Source organism: Oncorhynchus tshawytscha, linkage group LG13, assembly GCF_018296145.1.
Source record: "Oncorhynchus tshawytscha isolate Ot180627B linkage group LG13, Otsh_v2.0, whole genome shotgun sequence".
NCBI classification, from domain to species: domain Eukaryota; kingdom Metazoa; phylum Chordata; class Actinopteri; order Salmoniformes; family Salmonidae; genus Oncorhynchus; species Oncorhynchus tshawytscha.
The window spans coordinates 6,131,569-6,154,389 of NC_056441.1; the positions used below are offsets into that span (position 1 = coordinate 6,131,569).

The 22,821-nt window shown below is 48.1% G+C and overlaps 1 protein-coding gene across 1 annotated transcript in view; it reads left to right on the top strand.

Annotated features, from left to right (window-relative positions):
- hpcal4 (hippocalcin like 4) overlaps positions 1–18,526 on the top strand; it is a 67,366-nt gene extending 48,840 nt beyond the window's left edge. Inside the window, exons 3-5 of the mRNA XM_042295093.1 lie at positions 17,607–17,725; positions 18,071–18,167; positions 18,328–18,526. Coding sequence (XP_042151027.1) covers positions 17,607–17,725; positions 18,071–18,167; positions 18,328–18,525 — 414 coding nt within the window. The 3' untranslated portion in view covers position 18,526. The remainder of the gene's footprint in view (positions 1–17,606; positions 17,726–18,070; positions 18,168–18,327) is intronic.
- Positions 18,527–22,821: the final 4,295 nt, after the last annotated feature.

The following is a 22,821-nucleotide window of genomic DNA, read 5'->3' on the forward strand; positions in this document are numbered from 1 at the left end:
GTATGGCATTGAAGCTCGTCTGGAGGGTTGTTAACACAGTGTCCAAAGAAGGGCCAGATGTATACAGAATTGTGTTGTCTGCGTAGAGGTGGATCAGGGAATCGCCCGCAGCAAGAGCGACACCATTGATGTATACAGAGAAGAGAGTCGGCCCAAGAATTGAACCCTGTGGCACCCCCATAGAGACTGCCAGACGCCCGGACAACAGGCCCTCCGATTTGACACACTGAACTTTATCAGAGAAGTAGTTGGTGAACCAGGCGAGGCAATCATATGAGAAAGCAAGAATATCGAGTCTGCCGTTGAGAATGTTGTGATTGACAGAGTTGAAAGCCTTGGCCAGGTTGATGAAAATGGCTGCACAGTAATGTCTCTTATCGATGGCGGATATGATGTCGTTTAGGACCTTGAGCGTGGCTGAGGTGCACCCATGACCAGCTCTGAAACCAGATTGCATAGCGGAGAAGGTACGGTGGGATTCAAAATGGTCTGTAATCTGTTTGATAACTTGGTTTTCGAAGACCTTAGAAAGACAGGGTAGGATAGATATAGGTCTTTAGCAGTTTGGGTCTAGAGTGTCACCCCCTTTAAAGAGGGAGATGACTGCATTAGCTTTCCAATCTTTTGGTATCTCAAACGATACGAAAGAGAGGTTGAACAGGCTAGTAATAGGGGATGCAACAATTTCGGCAGATCGTTTTAGAGAGAGAGGGTCAAGATTGTCTAGCCTGGCTGATTTGTAGGGGTCCAGATTTTGCAGCTCTTTCAGAACATCAGCTGACTGGATTTGGGAGAAGGAGAAATGGGGAAGGATTGGGCAAGTTGCTGTGGGGGGTACAGTGCTGTTGCCCGGGGTAGGGGTAACCAGGTGGAACGCATGGCCAGCTGTAGAAAAATGCTTCTTGAAATTCTCAATTATATTCGATTTATCGGTGGTGACAGAATTTCCTATCCTCAGTGCAGTTGGCAGCTGGGAGGAGGTGTTCTTATTCTCCATGGACTTTACAGTGTCCTAGAACTTTTTTTGAGTTTGTGTTGCAGGAAGCAAATTTCTGCTTGAAGCTAACCTTGGCTTTTCTAACTGCCTGTGTATATTGGTTTCTAACTTCCCTGAGAAGTTGCATATCACGGGGGCTGTTTGATGCTAATGCAGAACGCCATAGGATGTTTTTGTGTTGGTCAAGGGCAGTCAGGTCTCGAGAGAACCAAGGGCTATATTTGTATATATATATTTGTTTGGGTACAGACCTGGATAGCAGGACAGAACTCTGCAGGCTATCTCTGCATTAGATTGCAACACCGCCCCCTTTTGGTCATTCTATCTTGTCTGAAAATGTTGTAGTTAGGGATGGAGATTTCAGAGTTTTTGGTGGTGTTCCTAAGCCAGGATTCAGACACGGCTAGGACATCTGGGTTGGCAGAGTGTGCTAAAGCAGTGAATAAAACAAACTTAGGGAGTAGGCTTCTAATGTTAACATGCATGAAACCAAGGCTATTGCGGTTACAGAAGTCATCAAAAGAAAGCGCCTGGGGAATAGGAGTGGAGCTAGGCACTGCAGGGCCTGGATTCACCTCTACATCACCAGAGGAACAGAGGAGGAGTAGGATAAGGGTACGGCTAAAAGCTATGAGAATTGGTCGTCAAGTACGTTCGGAACAGAGAGTATAAGGAGCAGGTTTCTGGGGGCGATAAAATAGCTTCAAGATATAATGTACAGACAAAGGTATGGTAGGATGTGAATACAGTGGAGGTAAGCCTAGGCATTGAGTGATGATGAGAGAGATTGTGTCTCTAGAAACCTCATTGAAACCAGGTGATGTCATCGCATGTCATCGCAGGTGTGGGTGGTGGTTGCATCGCATGTGTGGGTGAAAGGTTGGATAAGGTATAATGAGCAGGGCTAGAGCCTCTACAGTGAAATAAGCCAATAAACACTAACCAGAGCAGCAATGGACAAGGCATATTGACATTAAGGAGAGGCATGCTTAGTCGAGTGATCATAAGGGTCCAGTGAGTAGTGAGGTTGGTTGGGGTCACGGCGATTCAGACAGCTAGCCGGTCCATGGGTAGCAAGCTGGAAGAGGATGGAAATCTGTTTTCAGCCACCTCGTGCGTTTCCGTCGGTAGATTAGTGGGGTTCCATGTGGTAGAGGAGACCAATCCAATTGGCAAAATAGATATAGTTATAGTGACCCAAGAAAATTGTCCGATGGACCTATTCAGACAGCAGCCGATAAGACAGCTAACGATTAGCGGGCCGCAGATGGGCGTTCAGGTAACGTTGCGACGTTGTACGGGACACTTTTAAATGTGCCTTTAGAGGCCATGCAATTCAGTACTCATCTCTAAAACAAAAACAATTTAGGCCAAAGGTCCATACTAACAAGGTAATAGAGGTAATAGAAGGACAGAACAGATAGAGAGCAATAAAACTGTACCATAGAGGCTCAAAATAAGTTAGAGGAAACAAAAAGAAATGGAGGAACATATTCAACAATGATAAAGTGTAATATTTTCATCATCAACATAGAAATGCCACCAAAAATAATTTACTGAAACTTGTTAGAAATGACGGAGTCACTCATGATTCCCCAAATTATATTTTGAAAGAGGAAGCAAAGTACATTAAACATATGTTTTCAATTCAGTCTCCTCCATCTCCTCTAACCGAAGCTATTGTATGGATCTTTTTCTATTAACAATGTAAAATGAACAGCTGTACAGAAAGACTCATGTGAAGGCCAAATTACAGAGGAAGAACTTCTTGATGCAACTAAAGACTTTAAATTACATCTGGGAAAACTCCAGGGCTGGATGGCATAACAGTGGTAGTATACCAAACTCCAGGGCTGGATGGCATAACAGTGGTAGTATACCAAACTCCAGGGCTGGATGGCATAACAGTGGTAGTATACTAAACTCCAGGGCTGGATGGCATAACAGTGGTAGTATACCAAACTCCAGGGCTGGATGGCATAACAGTGGTAGTATACCAAACTCCAGGGCTGGATGGCATAACAGTGGTAGTATACTAAACTCCAGGGCTGGATGGCATAACAGTGGTAGTATACCAAACTCCAGGGCTGGATGGCATACCAGTGGAAGTATACCAAACTCCAGGGCTGGATGGCATACCAGTGGAAGTATACCAAACTCCAGGGCTGGATGGCAGACCAGTGGAAGTATACCAAACTCCAGGGCTGGGTGGCATACCAGTGGAAGTATACCAAACTCCAGGGCTGGATGGCATACCAGTGGTAGTATACCAAACTCCAGGGCTGGATGGCATACCAGTGGAAGTATACTAAACTCCAGGGCTGGATGGCAGACCAGTGGAAGTATACCAAACTCCAGGGCTGGATGGCAGACCAGTGGAAGTATACTAAACTCCAGGGCTGGATGGCATACCAGTGGAAGTATACCAAACTCCAGGGCTGGATGGCATACCAGTGGAAGTATACCAAACTCCAGGGCTGGATGGCATACCAGTGGAAGTATACTAAACTCCAGGGCTGGATGGCAGACCAGTGGAAGTATACCAAACTCCAGGGCTGGATGGCATACCAGTGGAAGTATACTAAACTCCAGGGCTGGATGGCATACCAGTGGAAGTATACTAAACTCCAGGGCTGGATGGCAGACCAGTGGAAGTATACCAAACTCCAGGGCTGGATGGCATACCAGTGGTAGTATACCAAACTCCAGGGCTGGATGGCAGACCAGTGGAAGTATACCAAACTCCAGGGCTGGATGGCATACCAGTGGAAGTATACTAAACTCCAGGGCTGGATGGCAGACCAGTGGAAGTATACTAAACTCCAGGGCTGGATGGCAGACCAGTGGAAGTATACTAAACTCCAGGGCTGGATGGCAGACCAGTGGAAGTATACCAAACTCCAGGGCTGGATGGCAGACCAGTGGAAGTATACCAAACTCCAGGGCTGGATGCCATACCAGTGGAAGTATACCAAACGTTCATTTATATACTTAGAGGTGTGTTATTAGCATGTTTTAACCACTCCTATGTAAATGGTAGATTATCAGACACTCAACGTGAAGGAATGATTTTATTATTACTGAAACAGGATACAAGTGGGAATTATAAAGATCCAGTCCATTTAAAAAATTGGAAGCTACTTACACTTCAGTGTTGTGATGCAAAAATTCTAGCAAAAATGTATAGCGCATGTAATTTAAAAGGTATGTTCGGACGTTATTCATTCTAATCAGACAGGTTTTTACATAGAAGATAGATGGAGATAATATAAGGCAAGTACTGGAAACAAAAGAACGCTATGAAAAATCTGGGAACCCAGGCCTGGAACTCATAGCTGACTTTGAAAAGACATTTGAAAAAGTACGACTGGAGTTTAAACATACATCCCTGGATTATTTAAATTTAGGAGAATGCCTTGTAAAAATGTGTTAAAATCATTTATAATGTAGTAACCCTAGGTGTAAAATAGTAAATAATGGCTTATCTTTAAATAAAGATTTAAACTGTCAAGAGGAGTAAAACAAGGTTGTCCACTATAGGCATATCTATTTATTATGGACATTGAAAGTTAACTATAAAAATCTGATCCAACAATAATATCAAGGGGCTAGAAATCCTTAAAACCAAAGGTGCCATTGAACACTCATGTTTTCTTTTAAAACCACAATTAGTATCCCTCTACAGACTCTTAGAGGATCTAGATAATTTTTCTTTCCTTTCTGGATTAAATCCAAATTATGATAACTGCACCATATTACGTATTGGATCACTAAAAAAATACAACTTTTTCATTACCATGTAGTTTACCAATTAAATAGTCTGATGGTAATGTGGATATACTCGGTATACATATCCCGAAAGACATACATGATTTCACTCCAATACATTTTTATAGAAAGTTAGCAAAAATAGATAAGATCTTGCTACCATGGAAAATGCCTTTCTATTTTTAGATAAATCACCTTGATGAACTCTTTTTAAAAAATTGAACCTTTATTTAACTAGGCAATTCAGTTAAGAACAAATTCTTATTAACGTTGACGCTCTACCCAGATGACGCTACACAATTGTACACCGCCCTATGGGACAACCAATCACAGCTAGATGTGATACAGCCTAGACTTGAACCAGGGACTGTCGTGATGCCTCTCGCACTGAGATGCAGTGCCTTAGACTGCTGCGCCACTTAGTAGCCATATCGTAGTTGACATATTTCCTTATGGTCTTGCCTAGACCTAGAGAAACATTTTAAAAATGTATATGAGAAAAAAATATTCAATTTTATTTGGAACTGAATCCCCCTTTTTTTCTATATAATTTTTTTAATCATATTTGTAAATTATATCATAAATAGGACTGCTGGAGTTATGTCACACATGCAGCTAACACAGACATATGGAAATGTCTGCTCTACCCAAAATTATAACCAACTAATTGCAGCATGACTGCAAAAATGGAGGAGGAAAGTGGAAAGGGGAAAATGTAAGGAACTTGTCTGTCAGCCTTGCATTAGAGACCATCATTGGTCTTTCAAAATAGTTGCGTAGAGATTTTCAGTGTACCGATTCCATGGCACATGGTTTAAGAGCTGATACTTAAAATGGCGGCAGATTCAAAACTTTAAATTATTATACAGAATTCTGTCAACCAATAGAATGCTATACATATGGGAGATACAACCTTCCCAGCTCTGCAGGTTTTTGCTACGAGGAGACAGAATCATTAGGTAATTTGTTTTGGTATTGTCCATATGTAGCTTGTTTTTGGTCACAGGTCCAGGAATGACTGAACAATTTCAACATTTACCCAGAGCTAACCCTGCAGATAGCAATTCTGGGTGATCTGAAAAGTCATAGTCAATCGATCAATTATATAATAATACTTTTAGCTAAAAAAAATATATTTTTCAATTTACAATCTGTAGAAGCTATGAGAATAGAACGGTTCAGTAGTTAATGTGAAGCATCACAGCACAGTTGAAAAAATATGGCAAATAGAAATCCAAAATGGATGATGTTGAGAGATAGATGGGAGAGGTTGAATGGAGCTGGAGGGTGGGACTGGATGGTGTTCAGAGATAGATGGGAGGGGTTGAATTGAGCTGAAGGTTGGGACTGGATGATGTTGAGAGATAGATGGGAGGGGTTGAATTGAGCTGAAGGTTGGGACTGGATGATGTTGAGAGATAGATGGGAGGGGTTGAATGGAGCTGGAGGGTGGGACTGGATGGTGTTGAGAGATAGATGGGAGGGGTTGAATGGAGCTGGAGGGTGGGACTGGATGGTGTTCAGAGATAGATGGGAGAGGTTGAATTGAGCTGAAGGTTGGGACTGGATGGTGTTAAGCGATAGAGGGGAGGGGTTGAGGGGAGATGGGACTGGATGGTTTAGAGATTGAGGGAGATGGGACTGGATGGTGTTAAGCGATAGAGGGAGGGGTTGAGGGGAGATGGGACTGGATGGTTTAGAGATAGAGGGAGGGGTTGAGGGAGATGGGACTGGATGGTGTTAAGCGATAGATGGGAGGGGTTGAGGGAGCTGGGACTGGATAGTGTTAAGAGATAGATGGGAGGGGTTGAGGGGAGATGGGACTGGATGGTTTAGAGATAGAGGGGAGGGGTTGAGGGGAGATGGGACTGGATGGTGTTAAGCGATAGATGGGAGGGGTTGAGGGGAGATGGGACTGGATGGTGTTAAGCGATAGAGGGAGGGGTTGAGGGGAGATGGGACTGGATGGTTTAGAGATAGAGGGATGAGGGGAGATGGGACTGGATGGTGTTAAGAGATAGAGGGGGGGGTTGAGGGGAGATGGGACTGGATGGTGTTAAGAGATAGATGGGAGGGGTTGAGGGGAGATGGGACTGGATGGTTTAGAGATAGATGGGAGGGGTTGAGGGGAGATGGGACTGGATGGTGTTAAGAGATAGAGGAGGGGTTGAGGGGAGATGGGACTGGATGGTTTAGAGATAGAGGGGAGGGGTTGAAGGGAGATGGGACTGGATGGTGTTAAGAGATAGATGGGAGGGGTTGAGGGGAGCTGGGACTGGATGGTTTAGAGATAGAGGGGATGGGTTGAGGGGAACTGGGACTGGATGGTTTAGAGATGGGGATGGGTTGAGGGGAGCTGGGACTGGATGGTTTAGAGATAGATGGGAGGGGTTGAGGGAGATGGGACTGGATGGTGTTAAGAGATAGATGGGAAGGGTTGAGGGGAGATGGGACTGGATGGTTTAGAGATAGATGGGAGGGGTTGAGGGGAGATGGGACTGGATGGTTTAGAGATAGATGGGAGGGGTTGAGGGGAGATGGGACTGGATGGTTTAGAGATAGATGGGAGGGGTTGAGGGGAGATGGGACTGGATGGTTTAGAGATAGAGGGGATGGGTTGAGGGGAGATGGGACTGGATGGTTTAGAGATAGAGGGGATGGGTTGAGGGGAGATGGGACTGGATGGTTTAGAGATAGAGGGGAGGGGTTGAGGGGAGCTGGGACTGGATGGTGTAGAGATAGAGGGGAGGGGTTGAGGGGAGATGGGACTGGATGGTTTAGAGATAGAGGGAGGGGTTGAATGGAGCTGAAGGTTGGGACTGGATGGTTTAGAGATAGAGGGGAGGGGTTGAGGGGAGATGGGACTGGATGGTTTAGAGATATTGGGGATGGGTTGAGGGAGCTGGGACTGGATGGTTTAGAGGGGATGGGTTGAGGGGAGCTGGGACTGGATGGTTTAGAGATAGAGGGGAGGGGTTGAGGGGAGATGGGACTGGATGGTGTTAAGCGATAGATGGGAGGGGTTGAGGGGGGAGGATGGGACTGGATGGTTTAGAGATAGAGGGATGAGGGGAGCTGGGACTGGATGGTTTAGAGATTGAGGGGAGCTGAAGGTTGGGACTGGATGGTTTAGAGATAGAGGGGAGGGGTTGAGGGGAGCTGAAGGTTGGGACTGGATGGTTTAGAGATAGAGGGGAGGGGTTGAGGGAGCTGAAGGTTGGGACTGGATGGTTTAGAGATAGAGGGGAGGGGTTGAGGGGAGCTGGGACTGGATGGTTTAGAGATAGAGGGAGGGGTTGAGGGAGCTGAAGGTTGGGACTGGATGGTTTAGAGATAGAGGGGAGGGGTTGAGGGGAGCTGAAGGTTGGGACTGGATGGTTTAGAGATAGAGGGGAGGGGTTGAGGGGAGCTGAAGGTTGGGACTGGATGGTTTAGAGATAGAGGGGAGAGGTTGAGGGGAGCTGGAGGGTGGGACTAATAACACCTAATAACATCAAGATCACTAATGTAAAACATACTGTGTCCGTGAAACATATAAAAAAGGTTGAAAGATGTGGCAAACAGAAATCAAACCGGATGGTATAAAATAAATAAATATAAAATAAAATATGGTTAGAGGATAGAGGAAGGACAAGAGTAAAAACAAGCTAAATAAAATGATTGTAAAGTAGACTGTGTCCCTAAAATGTATAAAGTATGGATAAACTAGAAATACAGGCCTTGTTGTTCACTGGGTTGCTCCAAGTGGAAGAGGGCTGGTGGTGTTGGAGGGTAATAAAGGAAATGTAATGAATAAAAAAACATTTGTACAGTATGTGTGTATGTGTATATGTATGGATTTACAGTGAGCACCCTAATTCATTGGACAGTGACCATTTTTTGTTGTTATTTTGGTTCTGTAATCTAGCACTTTGAGTTCGAAAAGGATACAGTGACAACGAGGGTTGAAGTGCAGACTGTCAGCTTTAATTTGAGGGTATTTTCATACATATCAGATGAACCGTTTAGAAATTATAGAAGCTTTTGTACATGGTTCCCTCCATTTTAAGGTACTACAAGTATTTGTTGAATTGGCTTCACAGATGTGTGTCGTTAGTGAATGCAGGAGAGCTGTTGGTGAATAGTTTTGATTCTAGACTTTGCTATTGCCTCTGGAGGTTGTTGTTGGGGTGTGACAACATGAGGAAGACAGCAGTGTCGATGCAAATGAAGCTGGCCGTCAAAAGGCTCAAGAAATGAAATCCCAGTCAAAAGTTTTTACACACCGACTCATTCAAGGGTTTTTCTTTCTTTTGACTATTTTCTACATCGCAGAATAATAGTTTAGACATTAAAACTACTGTAAGGGATTTCCTCCTCTTCTTCCGAAGAGGAGAGGCGAGAAGGGTCGGAGGACCAATATGCGGCGTGGTAAGTGTCCATGGACCTTTAATCAGAGAAACTATACGTTAACAGAATACAAAACAATGTGAAAACCCCGAAACAGTCCCCTGTGGCACAAACACTGACACAGGAGACAACCACCCACAAAATACCCAAAGAATATGGCTGCCTAAATATGGTTCCCAATCAGAGACAACGATAGACACCTGCCTCTGATTGAGAACCACTCTAGACAACCATAGACTCACCTAGACAACTACACTGAACACAACCCCATAAATCTAATAAACCCCTAGACAAGACGAAACCACAATAAATCACCCTCGTCACACCCTGGCCTAACCAAAATAATAAAGAAAACACAGATAACTAAGGTCAGGGCGTGACAAATACGAAATAACACATATGGAATCATCAAGTAACCAAACAAAGTGTTTAGCAAATCAAAATAGATTTTATATTTGAGATTCTTCAAATAGCCACCCTTTGCCTTGATGACAGCTTTGCACACTCTTGACCACTGTGACTGATAGAAAAGTGAGGAAAACACTGACGGGGTACAGACTCAGTGAGCACAGTCTGGCTATAAAGACTGGTCGTCAACGGAAAACCTTCCCAGAGAGGCTGTTCTCACTCTGGTTCAGAGTTGGCTGTTGGTGCCACCATTTTGTTTGTTACATGTATACTTTGACAATGTCAGTCATTTAACTTGCCATGTCAATGACGTCAATGAGTTAGGAATGGAGGGATTGTGATTCATCAGTGGGAGGGGGAGGGAGGGGGCTGAAGGAAGTAGCATTAAATAGGGGGAGAAGAGGAGGAGGGAGGAAGGGAGGTGGGGGCTGAAGGGGAAGTAGCATTAAATAGGGGAGAAGAGGGGAGGGAGGAAGGGGTGGGGGCTGAAGGAAGTAGCATTAAATAGGGGGAGAAGAGGAGAGGGGAGGGAGGGGGGCTGAAGGGGAAGTAGCATTAAATAGGGGGAGAAGAGGGGAGAGGGGAGGAGGGGGCTGAAGGGGAAGTAGCATTAAATAGGGGGAGAAGAGGAGGAGGGAGGAAGGGAGGTGGGGGTTGAAGAGGAAGTAGCATTAAATAGGGGGAGAAGAGGGGGAGGGGGAGGAGGGAGCTGAAGGGGAAGTAGCATTAAATAGGGGAGAAGAGGAGGAGGAGGAAGGGAGGTGGGGGTTGAAGAGGAAGTAGCATTAAATAGGGGGAGAAGAGGGGGAGGGGGGCTGAAGGGGAAGTAGCATTAAATAGGGGGAGAAGAGGGGGGGAGGAAGGAGGGGGGATTGAAGAGGAAGTAGAATTAAATAGGGGAGAAGAGGGGAGGGAGGAAGGAGGGGGCTGAAGGGGAAGTGGCATTAAAAGGGGGAGAAGAGGGGAGGGAGGAAGGAGGGGGTTGAAGAGGAAAGCATTAAATAGGGGGAGAAGAGGGGGAGGGAGGAAGGGAGGTTAGCATTAAATAGGGGGAGAAGAGGGGAGGGAGGAAGGAGGGGGGGGATTGAAGAGGAAGTAGAATTAAATAGGGGGAGAAGAGGGGGAGGGAGGGAAGGGAGGGGGGCTGAAGGAAGTAGCATTAAATAGGGGAGAAGAGGGGGAGGGAGGAAGGGAGGGGGGCTGAAGGGAAGTAGCATTAAATAGGGGGAGAAGAGGGGAGGGAGGAAGGGAGGGGGATTGAAGAGAAAGAATTAAATAGGGGAGAAGAGGGGAGGGAGGGAGGGAGGGGGCTGAAGGGGAAGTAGCATTAAATAGGGGGAAAAGAGGGGAGAGGGGGAGGGAGGGGGCTGAAGGGGAAGTAGCATTAAATAGGGAGAAGAGGGGAGGGCGGAAGGGAGGGGGTTGAAGAGGAAGTAGCATTAAATAGGGGAGAAGAGGGGAGGGAGGAAGGGAGGAGGGGGCTGAAGGAAGGAAGTAGCATTAAATAGGGGGAGAAGAGGAGGAGAGAGGAAGGAGGTGGGGGTTGAAGAGGAAGCATTAAATAGGGGGAGAAGAGGAGGAGGGACGAAGGGAGGAGTTGAAGAGGAAGTAGCATTAAATAGGGGAGAAGAGGGGGAGGGAGGAAGGGAGGGGGATTGAAGAGGAAGTAGAATTAAATAGGGGAGAAGAGGGGAGGGAAGAAGGGGAAGTGGCATTAAAAAGGGGGAGAAGAGGGGAGGGAGGAAGGGAGGTTGAAGAGGAAGTAGCATTAAATAGGGGAGAAGAGGGGAGGGAGGAAGGGAGGGGGGAAGAAGAGGAAGTAGCATTAAATAGGGGGAGAAGAGGGGGAGGGAGGAAGGGAGGGGGCTGAAGGGGAAGTAGCATTAAATAGGGGAGAGAGGGGGAGGGAGGAAGGGGAAGAGGAAGTAGCATTAAATAGGGGAGAAGAGGGGGGAGGAGGAAGGGAAGTAGCATTAAATAGGGGGAGAAGAGGGGGACGGAGGAAGGAGGGGGGGAAGAGGAAGTAGCATTAAATAGGGGGAGAAGAGGGGGAGGGAGGAAGGAGGTGGGGGTTGAAGAGGAAGTAGCATTAAATAGGGGGAGAAGGAGGAGGAGGAAGGGAGGGAGTTGAAGAGGAAGTAGCATTAAATAGGGGGAGAAGAGGGAGGGAGGAAGGAGGGAGGGTTGAAGAGGAAGTAGCATTAAATAGGGGGAAAAGAGGGGAGAGGGGGAGGAGGGGGCTGAAGGAAGTAGCATTAAATAGGGGAGAAGAGGGGGAGGGCGGAAGGGAGGGGGGTTGAAGAGGAAGTAGCATTAAATAGGGGAGAAGAGGGGGAGGGAGGAAGGGAGGGGGGCTGAAAAGTGAAGGAAGGGGGGAGAAGAGGAGGAGAGAGGAAGGGAGGTGGGGGTTGAAGAGGAAGTAGCATTAAATAGGGGGAGAAGAGGAGGAGGGACGAAGGAAAGGGGGTTGAAAGGTAGCATTAAATAGGGGGAGAAGAGGGGGATGGAGGAAGGGATGAAGAGGAAGTAGCATTAAATAGGGGGAAGAGGGGGAGGAGAAGGAGGTGGGGGTTGAAGAGGAAGTAGCATTAAATAGGGAGAAGAGGGAGAGAAGGGAGGGGGTTGAAGAGGAAGTAGCATTAAATAGGGGGAGAAAGGATAGGGGGTTGGGTAGCATTAAATAGGGGGAGAAGAGGGGAGGAGGAAGGGGGGAAGGAAGTAGCATTAAATAGGGGGAAGAGGGGAGGGAGGAAGGAGGGGGTTGAAGAGGAAGTAGCATTAAATAGGGGGAAAAGAGGGGAGAGGAGGGAGAAGGGAAGTAGCATTAAATAGGGGGAGAAGAGGGGGAGGGAGAGGGGGATTGAAGAGGAAGTAGCATTAAATAGGGGGAGAAGAGGGGAGGGAGGAAGGAGGGGGAGAAGAGGAAGAGAATTAAATAGGGGGAGAAGAGGGGGAGGGAGGGAAAGGGGGCTGAATGGGGAAGCATTAAATAGGGGAGAAGAGGGGAGGGAGGAAGGAGGGGGGCTGAAGGGGAAGTAGCATTAAATAGGGGGAGAAGAGGGGAGGGAGGAAGGAGGGGGATTGAAGAGGAAGTAGAATTAAATAGGGGAGAAGAGGAGGAGAGAGGAAGGGAGGGGCTGAAGGGGAAGTAGCATTAAATAGGGGGAGAAGAGGAGGAGGGAGGAAAGGTGGGGGTTGAAGAGGAAGTAGCATTAAATAGGGGGAGAAGAGGAGAGGGGGAGGAGGGAGCTGAAGGGAAGTAGCATTAAATAGGGGAGAAGAGGAGGAGGGAGGAAGGGAGAAGAGGAAGTAGCATTAAATAGGGGGAGAAGAGGAGGAGGGAGGAAGGGAGGTGGGGTTGAAGAGGAAGTAGCATTAAATAGGGGGAGAAGAGGGAGAGGGGGAGGGAGGGAGCTGAAGGGGAAGTAGCATTAAGAGGGGGAGAAGAGCAGGAGGGAGGAAGGAGGGGAAGAGAAGAGGGGAAGAGGGGGAGGGAGGAAGAAGAAGGAAGTAGCATTAAATAGGGGAGAAGAGGAGGAGGGAGGGGAGGTGGGGGTTGAAGAGGAAGTAGCATTAAATAGGGGAGAAGAGGGGAGAGGGGGAGGGAGGGAGCTGAAGGGGAAGTAGCATTAAATAGGGGAGAAGAGGAGGAGGGAGGAAGGGAGGTGGGGGTTGAAGAGGAAGTAGCATTAAATAGGGGAGAAGAGGGAGGAGGAGGGAGGAGCTGAAGGGGGAAGTAGCATTAAATAGGGGGAGAAGAGGAGGAGGGAGGAAGGAGGTGGGGTTGAAGAGGAAGTAGCATTAAATAGGGGAGAAGGGGAGGGAGGAAGGAGAATGACTGGGAAGTAGCATTAAATAGGGGAGAAGAGGGGGAGGGAGGAAGGAGGGGGGATTGAAGAGGAAGTAGAATTAAATAGGGGGAGAAGAGGAGGGAGGGAAGGAGAAGGAAGTGGCATTAAAAAGGGGGAGAAGAGGGGGAGGGAGGAAGGGAGGGGGGTTGAAGAGGAAGTAGCATTAAATAGGGGAGAAGAGGGGGAGGGAGGAAGGGAGGTGGGGGTTTAGCATTAAATAGGGGAGAAGAGGGGAGGGAGGAAGGAGGGGGATTGAAGAGGAAGAGAATTAAATAGGGGAGAAGAGGAGGGAGGAAGGAAGGGAGGGGGCTGAAGGGGAAGTGGCATTAAATAGGGGGAAAAGAGGGGGAGGGAGGAAGGAGGGGGCTGAAGGGGAAGTAGCATTAAATAGGGGAGAAGAGGGAGGGAGGAAGGAGGGGGATTGAAGAGGAAGTAGAATTAAATAGGGGGAGAAGAGGGGGAAGGAGGGAAAGAAGGAAGTAGCATTAAATAGGGGGAAAAGAGGGGAGGGAGGAGGGAGGGGGGGAAGGAAGTAGCATTAAATAGGGGAGAAGAGGAGAGATGGAAGGAGGGGGTTGAAGAGGAAGTAGCATTAAATAGGGGGAGAAGAGGAGGGAGGAAGGAGAAGGGGAAGAGAGGGGGGAAGGGAGGGGAGGAAGGAGGTGGGGGTTGAAGAGGAAGTAGCATTAAATAGGGGAGAAAGAGGAGGGGAGGGAGGGGGTTGAAGAGGAAGTAGCATTAAATAGGGGGGAGAAGAGGGGGAGGGAGGAAGGGAGGGGGGATTGAAGAGGAAGTAGAATTAAATAGGGGGAGAAGAGGGGAGAGGAGGGAAGGGAGGGGGGCTGAAGGGGAAGTGGCATTAAAAGGGGAGAAGAGGGGAGGGAGGAAGGGAGGAGGGGGGCTGAAGAGGAAGTAGCATTAAATAGGGGGAGAAGAGGGAGGAGGAGGGGGAGGGGTTGAAGAGGAAGTAGCATTAAATAGGGGGAGAAGAGGGGGGAGGGAGGGGAGGGGGGCTGAAGGGGAAGTAGCATTAAATAGGGGGAGAAGAGGGGAGGGAGGAGGGAGGGTGAAGAGGAAAGCATTAAATAGGGGGAGAAGAGGGGGAGGAGGAAGGAAGCATTAAATAGGGGAGAAGAGAGGGAGGAAGGAGGGGGTTGAAGAGGGAGCATTAAATAGGGGGAGAAGAGGGGAGGGAGGAAGGGAGGAGGGGGTTGAAGAGGAAGTAGCATTAAATAGGGGGAGAAGAGGAGGAGGGAGGAAGGGAGGTGGGGGGTTGAAGAGGAAGTAGCATTAAATAGGGGGAGAAGAGGGGAGGGAGGAAGGAGGGGGGTTGAAGAGGAAGTAGCATTAAATAGGGGGAAAAGAGGGGAGAGGGGGAGGGAGGGGCTGAAGGGGAAGTAGCATTAAATAGGGGAGAAGAGGGGGGGAGGGGGGTTGAAGAGGAAAGCATTAAATAGGGGGAGAAGAGGGGAGGGAGGAAGGAGGGGGGCTGAAGGGGGGGAGAAGAGGAGGAGAGAGGAAGGAGGTGGGGGTTGAAGAGGAAGTAGCATTAAATAGGGGGAGAAGAGGAGGAGGGACGAAGGAGGGGGGAAGAGGAAGTAGCATTAAATAGGGGGAGAAGAGGGGGATGGAAGGGAGGTGGGGGTTGAAGAGGAAGTAGCATTAAATAGGGGGAGAAGAGGGGGAGGGAGGAAGGGAGGTGGGGGTTGAAGAGGAAGTAGCATTAAATAGGGGGAGAAGAGGAGGAGGGAAGGAGGTGGGGGTTGAAGAGGAAGTAGCATTAAATAGGGGGAGAAGAGGATGGGGAAGGGAGGGGTTGAAGAGGAAGTAGCATTAAATAGGGGGAGAAGAGGAGGAGGAAGGGAGGGGGGCTGAAGGGGAAGTAGCATTAAATAGGGGGAGAAGAGGAGGGAGGAGTGGGGGGGGTTGAAGAGGAAGTAGCATTAAATAGGGGGAAAAGAGGGGAGAGGGGAGGGAGCTGAAGAGGAAGTAGCATTAAATAGGGGGAGAAGAGGGGAGGTTGAAGGATGGGGATTGAAGAGGAAGTAGCATTAAATAGGGGAGAAGAGGGGGAGGGAGGAAGGAGGGGGATTGAAGAGGAAGTAGAATTAAATAGGGGAGAAGAGGGGAGGGAGGGAAGGAGGGGGGCTGAAAGGGAGTGGCATTAAATAGGGGGAGAAGAGGGGGAGGGAGGAGGGGGGCTGAAGGGAAGTAGCATTAAATAGGGGAGAAGAGGGGGAGGGAGGAAGGAGGGGGGGATTGAAGAGGAAGTAGAATTAAATAGGGGGAGAAGAGGAGGAGAGAGGAAGGGAGGTGGGGTTGAAGAGGAAGTAGCATTAAATAGGGGGAGAAGAGGAGGAGGGACGAAGGAGGGGCTGAAGAAGCATTAAATAGGGGGAGAAGAGGGGGAGGGAGGAAGGGAGGGGGGCTGAAGGGGAAGTAGCATTAAATAGGGGGAGAAGAGGAGGAGGAGGAAGGGAGGTGGGGGTTGAAGAGGAAGTAGCATTAAATAGGGGGAGAAGAGGAGGAGGGAGGAAGGGAGGGGGTTGAAGAGGAAGTAGCATTAAATAGGGGGAGAAGAGGGAGAGGGGAGGGAGGAAGAAGAGGAAGTAGCATTAAATAGGGGGAGAAGAGGGGAGAGGGGGAGGGAGGAAGAAGAGGAAGTAGCATTAAATAGGGGAAAAGAGGGGAGAGGGGGAGAGAGGAAGAAGAGGAAGTAGCATTAAATAGGGGGAGAAGAGGGAGAGGGGGAGGAGGAAGAAGAGGAAGTAGCATTAAATAGGGGAGAAGAGGGGAGAGGGGAGGGAGGAAGAAGAGGAAGTAGCATTAAATAGGGGGAAAAGAGGGGAGAGGGGAGGGAGGAGGAAGAGGAAGTAGCATTAAATAGGGGGAGAAGAGGGGAGGGAGGAAGGAGGTGGGGGTTGAAGAGGAAGTAGCATTAAATAGGGGAGAAGGGGAGGAGGGAGGAAGGGAGGTGGGGGTTGAAGAGGAAGTAGCATTAAATAGGGGGAGAAGAGGAGGAGGAGGAGGGGGTTGAAGAGGAAGTAGCATTAAATAGGGGGAGAAAGAGGGGAGGGGAGGGAGGAAGAAGAGGAAGTAGCATTAAATAGGGGGAGAAGAGGGGAGGGGGAGGGAGGAAGAAGAGGAAGTAGCATTAAATAGGGGGAAAAGAGGGAGAGGGGGGAGAGAGGAAGAAGAGGAAGTAGCATTAAATAGGGTGAGAAGAGGGGAGAGGGGAGGGAGGAAGAAGAGGAAGTAGCATTAAATAGGGGGAGAAGAGGGGAGAGGAGGGAGGAAGAAGAGGAAGTAGCATTAAATAGGGGGAAAAGAGGGGAGAGGGGAGGGAGGAGGAAGAGGAAGTAGCATTAAATAGGGGGAGAAGAGGGGGAGGGAGGAAGGGAGGTGGGGGTTGAAGAGGAAGTAGCATTAAATAGGGGGAGAAGAGGAGGAGGGAGGAAGGAGGTGGGGGTTGAAGAGGAAGTAGCATTAAATAGGGGGAGAAGAGGAGGAGGGAGGAAGGAGGGGGGTTGAAGAGGAAGTAGCATTAAATAGGGGAGAAGAGGGGAGAGGGGAGGGAGGAAGAAGAGGAAGTAGCATTAAATAGGGGGAGAAGAGGGGAGGGGGAGGGAGGAAGAAGAGGAAGTAGCATTAAATAGGGGGAAAAGAGGGGAGAGGGGAGAGAGGAAGAAGAGGAAGTAGCATTAAATAGGGGGAGAAGAGGGGAGAGGGGAGGGAGGAAGAAGAGGAAGTAGCATTAAATAGGGGGAAAAGAGGGGAGAAGGGGAGGGAGGAAGAAGAGGAAGTAGCATTAAACAGGGTGAGAAGAGGGGAGAGGGGGAGGGAGGAAGAAGAGGAAGTAGCATTAAATAGGGGAGAAGAGGGGAGAGGGGGAGGGAGGAAGAAGAGGAAGGACTGAGTACAGTGGTCCATGGGATTCCTAAAGCAGAAACTCGTTGGGAGTAGAGGGATTTACAATGTGCAACATCCTCATGGTCTGCGTCCCAAGTGACATTCTATTACCTATGTAGTGCCCTACCTCTGACCATTGCCCATAGGATGCCATTTTGGGACACAGACATTCATGTCCTCAGAAAACCCCACTGATATATTAAAAAGCCCTCCGGTGACCTACGTTTTTACATTACATTACATTAAATTAAATTAAATTTCTTAATCTGTTTTTTATCATGCAGTTCTTTCCGTACGGCGACGCGTCTAAGTTTGCCCAGCACGCCTTCCGGACCTTCGATAAGAACGGGGACGGGACCATCGACTTCCGGGAGTTTATCTGCGCCCTGTCAATCACCTCGAGGTACGATCCATAACACAGGTGATGTCAGGTTTGACGGTGCGCACACACACACACACACACACAGACACAAACACACACACACACACAGACACACACACACACACACACACACACACACACACACACACACACACACACACACACAGATATACACACACACACACACACACACACACACACACACACAGACACACACACAGACGCACTCACGCACGCACACACACACACACACACACAGACACACGCACACATGCACGCACGACACACACACACACACACACACACACACACACACACACACACCTCTGCATGTTTATGTTTGACAGTTCTCTCCATCACCTCTAGGGGGAGCTTTGAGCAGAAACTCAACTGGGCCTTCAACATGTATGACTTAGACGGAGACGGCAAGATCACACGCATGGAGATGCTGGAGATCATAGAGGTCTGTGTGTGTTCGCGTGTGCTTGTCTGCATGTGTGTGTGCATCCACGTGTGGTAATTGTGTGCATCTGTCTGATAAATCACTGTGTTTGTCTCCAGCGAATGCCCCCAATCCATTCTTTACTGACCACCTCCTCTCTCTCTCTCTCTCTGTTTCCTAGGCGATCTACAAGATGGTTGGCACTGTGATAATGATGCGTATGAACGAGGACGGGCTGACTCCCCAGCAGCGCGTGGATAAGATCTTCTCCAAGATGGATAAAGATCACAACGATGAGATCACGCTGGAGGAGTTCAAAGAGGCAGCCAAGAGTGATCCCTCCATCGTCCTACTGCTACAGTGTGACATGCAGAAATAGAGGAGGGAGGTGGTGAGGGAGGGAGGAGGTGAGGGAGGGAGGAGGGAGGAGGTGAGGGAGGGAGGTGAGGGAGGTGGTGAGGGAGGGAGGTGAGGGAGGAGGGAGGAAGGTAGGAGGGAGAGATGGAGATGGCATGTTTGACCTCTCATTGTACGACTGTTGCCAAGTGATATAGAGAAGGATGGTGGGGGTGGAAGGATGAGAGACAGGATGGACATAGGAAATCTGCAGAAGTAGGGCGGGGGATGAGGGGGGTAGAGATGGAAGAGAGCAGGGTGGAGAGAAATTTAAGGAGATGAAGGTTAAGAGATACATTTACTGAAAATAAAAAAGAAGCAGAGGTTTGTGGGACCAGACAGTGTGACGTAATAGATTGAGAAAAAGAGAGAGAGAGAGAGAGAGAGGGGTAGAGAGAGAGAGAGGGAGAGAGGGGGTAGAGAGAGAGAGAAAGAGAGAGAGAGATAGAGAGAGGGGAGGGGAGGGGAAGGAAAGGAAATAGAGGGGGGGAGAGAGAGAGAGAGAGACAGAAAGAGAAGTGCAGAGAGAGAGAGACAGAGAGAGAGAGAGAGAGAGGTACAGAGAGAGAGAGAGAGAGGGGTACAGAGAGAGAGAGTGAGAGAGAGAGGGAGGGAGGGAAAGAGAGGGGTTGAGAGAGATGAGGGAGAGAGAGGGAGGAAGGAGGGAGGGGGAGGGAGGGAGGGAGGGAGGGAGGGAGGGAGGGAGGGAGGGAGGGAGGGAGGGAGAGAGAGGGGAGAGAGAGAGAGAAGGCAAAAGAGAGAGAGAAGGGGAGGGAAAGAGAGGGGTAGAGAGAGAGAGAGGGAGAGAGAGAGAGGGGAGAGAGAAAGAGAAAGAGAGAGGGGTAGAGAGAGAGAGGGAGGAAAAAGGAGGGGGGTGTATATTGAAAAACAGGAGGACAGTGATGTACCTTTATCCTCAAGCTGTCAGGGAGATAATAGAGCATTCACAGGGTCAGACGCAGCATTCTGGTCAAACCACAATGTGTGTGCCTGCTTGGGTCCGTGTGTGTGTGTGTGTGTGTGTGTGTGTGTGTGTGTGTGTGTGTGTGTGTGTGTGTGTGAGTACGCATGAGCGTTCGTGGTCAGATCATGCAAAATGACAGTTTCCAGTCATTTACCAAAGCTGGCCACTAAAAGATGGACACGGTACAGAATAAATTAGGCTTTTCAATCCCCCGTTATGTAGATACTAAAGCCCCTCTCAGACAGTCTGACATAGTGATGGTCATGATAGTGATGGTCATGATTGTGATGGTCATGATTGTGATGGTCATGATTGTGATGATAGTGATGGTGATGGTGATGATGGTGATGGTGATGATAGTGATGGTGTTGATAGTGATGGTGATGATCGTGATGGTGAAGATAGTGATGGTGATGATAGTGATGGTGATGATTGTGATGGTGATGATAGGGATGGTGATGATAGTGATGGTGATGATAGTGATGATAGTAATGGTGATGGTGGTGATGGTGTTGATAGTGATGGTGTTGATAGTGATGGTGATGATAGTGATGGTGATGATTGTGATGGGTGATGATGGTGATGATAGTGATGGTGATGATGTTGATAGTGATGATGGTGATAGTGATGATAGTGATGGTGTTGATAGTGATGGTGATGATAGTGATGATAGAGATGGTGATGGTGTTGATAGTGATGGTGATGGTGATGATAGTGATGGTGATGATTGTGATTGTGATGATAGTGATGGTGATGGTGTCGATAGTGATGGTGATGATAGTGATGGTGATGGTGATGATAAGAACATTGATGATAGTGATGGTGATGGTGTTGATAGTGATGATAGTGATGGTGATGGTGTCGATAGTGATGGTGATGATAGTGATGGTAATGATAGTGATGGTGATGATAGTGATGGTGATGATAGTGATGGTGACGATAAGAACATTGATGATAGTGATGGTGATGGTGTTGATAGTGATGGTGTTGATGGTGATGGTGATGATAGTGATGGTGATGGTGTCGATAGTGATGGTGATGATAGTGATGGTGATGATAGTGATGGTGATGATGGTGATGGTGATGCGAGTGATGGTGATGGTGTCGATAGCGATGGTGATGATAGTGATGGTGATGATAGTGATGGTGATGGTGTTGATAGTGATGGTGATGGTGTTGATAGTGATGGTGATGGTGAGGATAGTGATGGTGATGGTCATGATTGTGATTGTGACGATAGTGATGGTGATGATACGAACATTGATGATGGTGATGGTGATGGTGTTGATAGTGATGGTGATGATAGTGATGATAGTGATGGTGATGATAGTGATGGTGATGGTGAGGATTGTGATGGTGATGGTGATGATAGTGATGGTGATGGTGATGGTGTTGATAGTGATGGTGATGTGATGGTGTTGATAGTGATGGTGATGATAGTGATGATAGTGATGGTGATGGTGATGATAGTGATGGTGATGGTGTTGATAGCGATGGTGTTGATAGTGATGGTGATGATGGTGTTGGTGATGATAGTGATGGTGAGGATGGTGATGGTGAGGATAGTGATGGTGATGGTGTCAATAGTGATGGTGATGATAGTGATGGTGATGGTGTTGATAGTGATGGTGATGATACTGATGTTGATGATGGTGATGGTGATGATAGTGATGGTGATGATGGTGATGATGGTGATGGTGATGATGGTGTTGGTGTTGATAGTGATGGTAGTGATGGTGATGATAGTGATGTTGGTGATGGTGATGATAGTGATGGTGATGATGGTGATGGTGTTGATAGTGATGGCGATGATGGTGATGGTGTTGATAGTGATGGTGATGATAGTGATGTTGGTGATGGTGATGATAGTGATGGCGATGATGGTGATGGTGGTGATAGTGATGGTGATGATGCGAACATTGATGATAGTGATGGCGATTTTACCTTTTCAAAGAGCGGTCCTGTCCAAAGATTTATCAATCAACTGACTTCACTTAATGTCGTTAAGTGTGTGTTTTATAGTATTGTAGCGGGCAGCAATGGACTACAATACTCATCTGCCAAAGAACTGTGAAGCTATGAGTCTTCAAATGTCACTGGGAAAAGAAGACACATTTGGACATCTACTAAGAGAGCCGTGGTGTCGTTGTTTCATGATGCTCAATGATAATTGCAGGCTGCTGGTTGATCCGCTAACGATCAAAGCCTCCATATTTCTCCTGTTTCTGCTAAAAAAGTCTCAAAAAGCCATCCTCCCATCTTCCTCTCCTCATTTCCTCTCCTCCTCTTCATCCTCCTCTTCCTCCTGCTCTTCAAATGTCAGGCAGACAGAGGGATGTAACAGGTGGTTGAGGAGAGGGAGATTTTTGAACTCAATCGAGAAAAGAGTAAGTTGTGTGTGTGTGTGTGTGGGGGGGGGTGGTGGTGTCTATGTTTCTAGTCCAATGGCTAGACACCGGAAATCTTAGTGTCCTGTAGATAGAGGAGGCGAAGCGATGGAACTTCCCTAGCCAATGGCGTTTCTCCCTCGTCCTTAAGCCAATCAGAATGTTCCCTCTCTTCAAAGAGAGACAGGCTCTAGCCTTTTTCTGTAAATTGTGAAACTACGATGAAATGATTATGACAAAAAGCGTATGTATGAATATAAACGTATGTAATAATGTACGTGACAATGTAACACTAAAACCTACAGCTTCTTTCACATGACAGCACAGCTACAGTGGTTTGGGTATAACCAGAGAATGTGTGTGTGTGTGTGTGTGTGTGTGTGTGTGTGTGTGTGTGTGTGTGTGTGTGTGTGTGTGTGTGTGTGTGTGTGTGTGTGTGTGTCTGTGTGTGTGTGTCTGTGTGTGTCTGTGTGTGTGTGTCTGTGTGTGTCTGTGTGTGTCTGTGTGTGTGTGTGTGTGTGCTTGTGAATGTATTCGTGTTCACATTTCTATTTATGAGCTTTTGGCTTTTGTGAGAGCATTCACGTGCATTTTGTGTGTGTGTGTGTGTGTGTTCCGTCGTGCCTGCCTGTGTGTGCCTGTGTGTTCCTTCCTGCCTGTGTGTGTGTGTGTGTAACAGATATGCCTCAGCAGTCCATATGGACATTCTACGTTCCCTGTGTACTTTCCTGACCCATAGGGAGACCCATAGAGAGACCCATAGAGAGACCCATAGAGAGACCCATAGGGAGACCCATAGAGAGACCCATAGAGAGACCCATAGAGAGACCCATAGAGAGACCCATAGGGAGACCCATAGAGAGACCCATAGAGAGACCCATAGAGAGATCCATAGGGAGACCCATAGAGAGACCCATATGGAGACCCA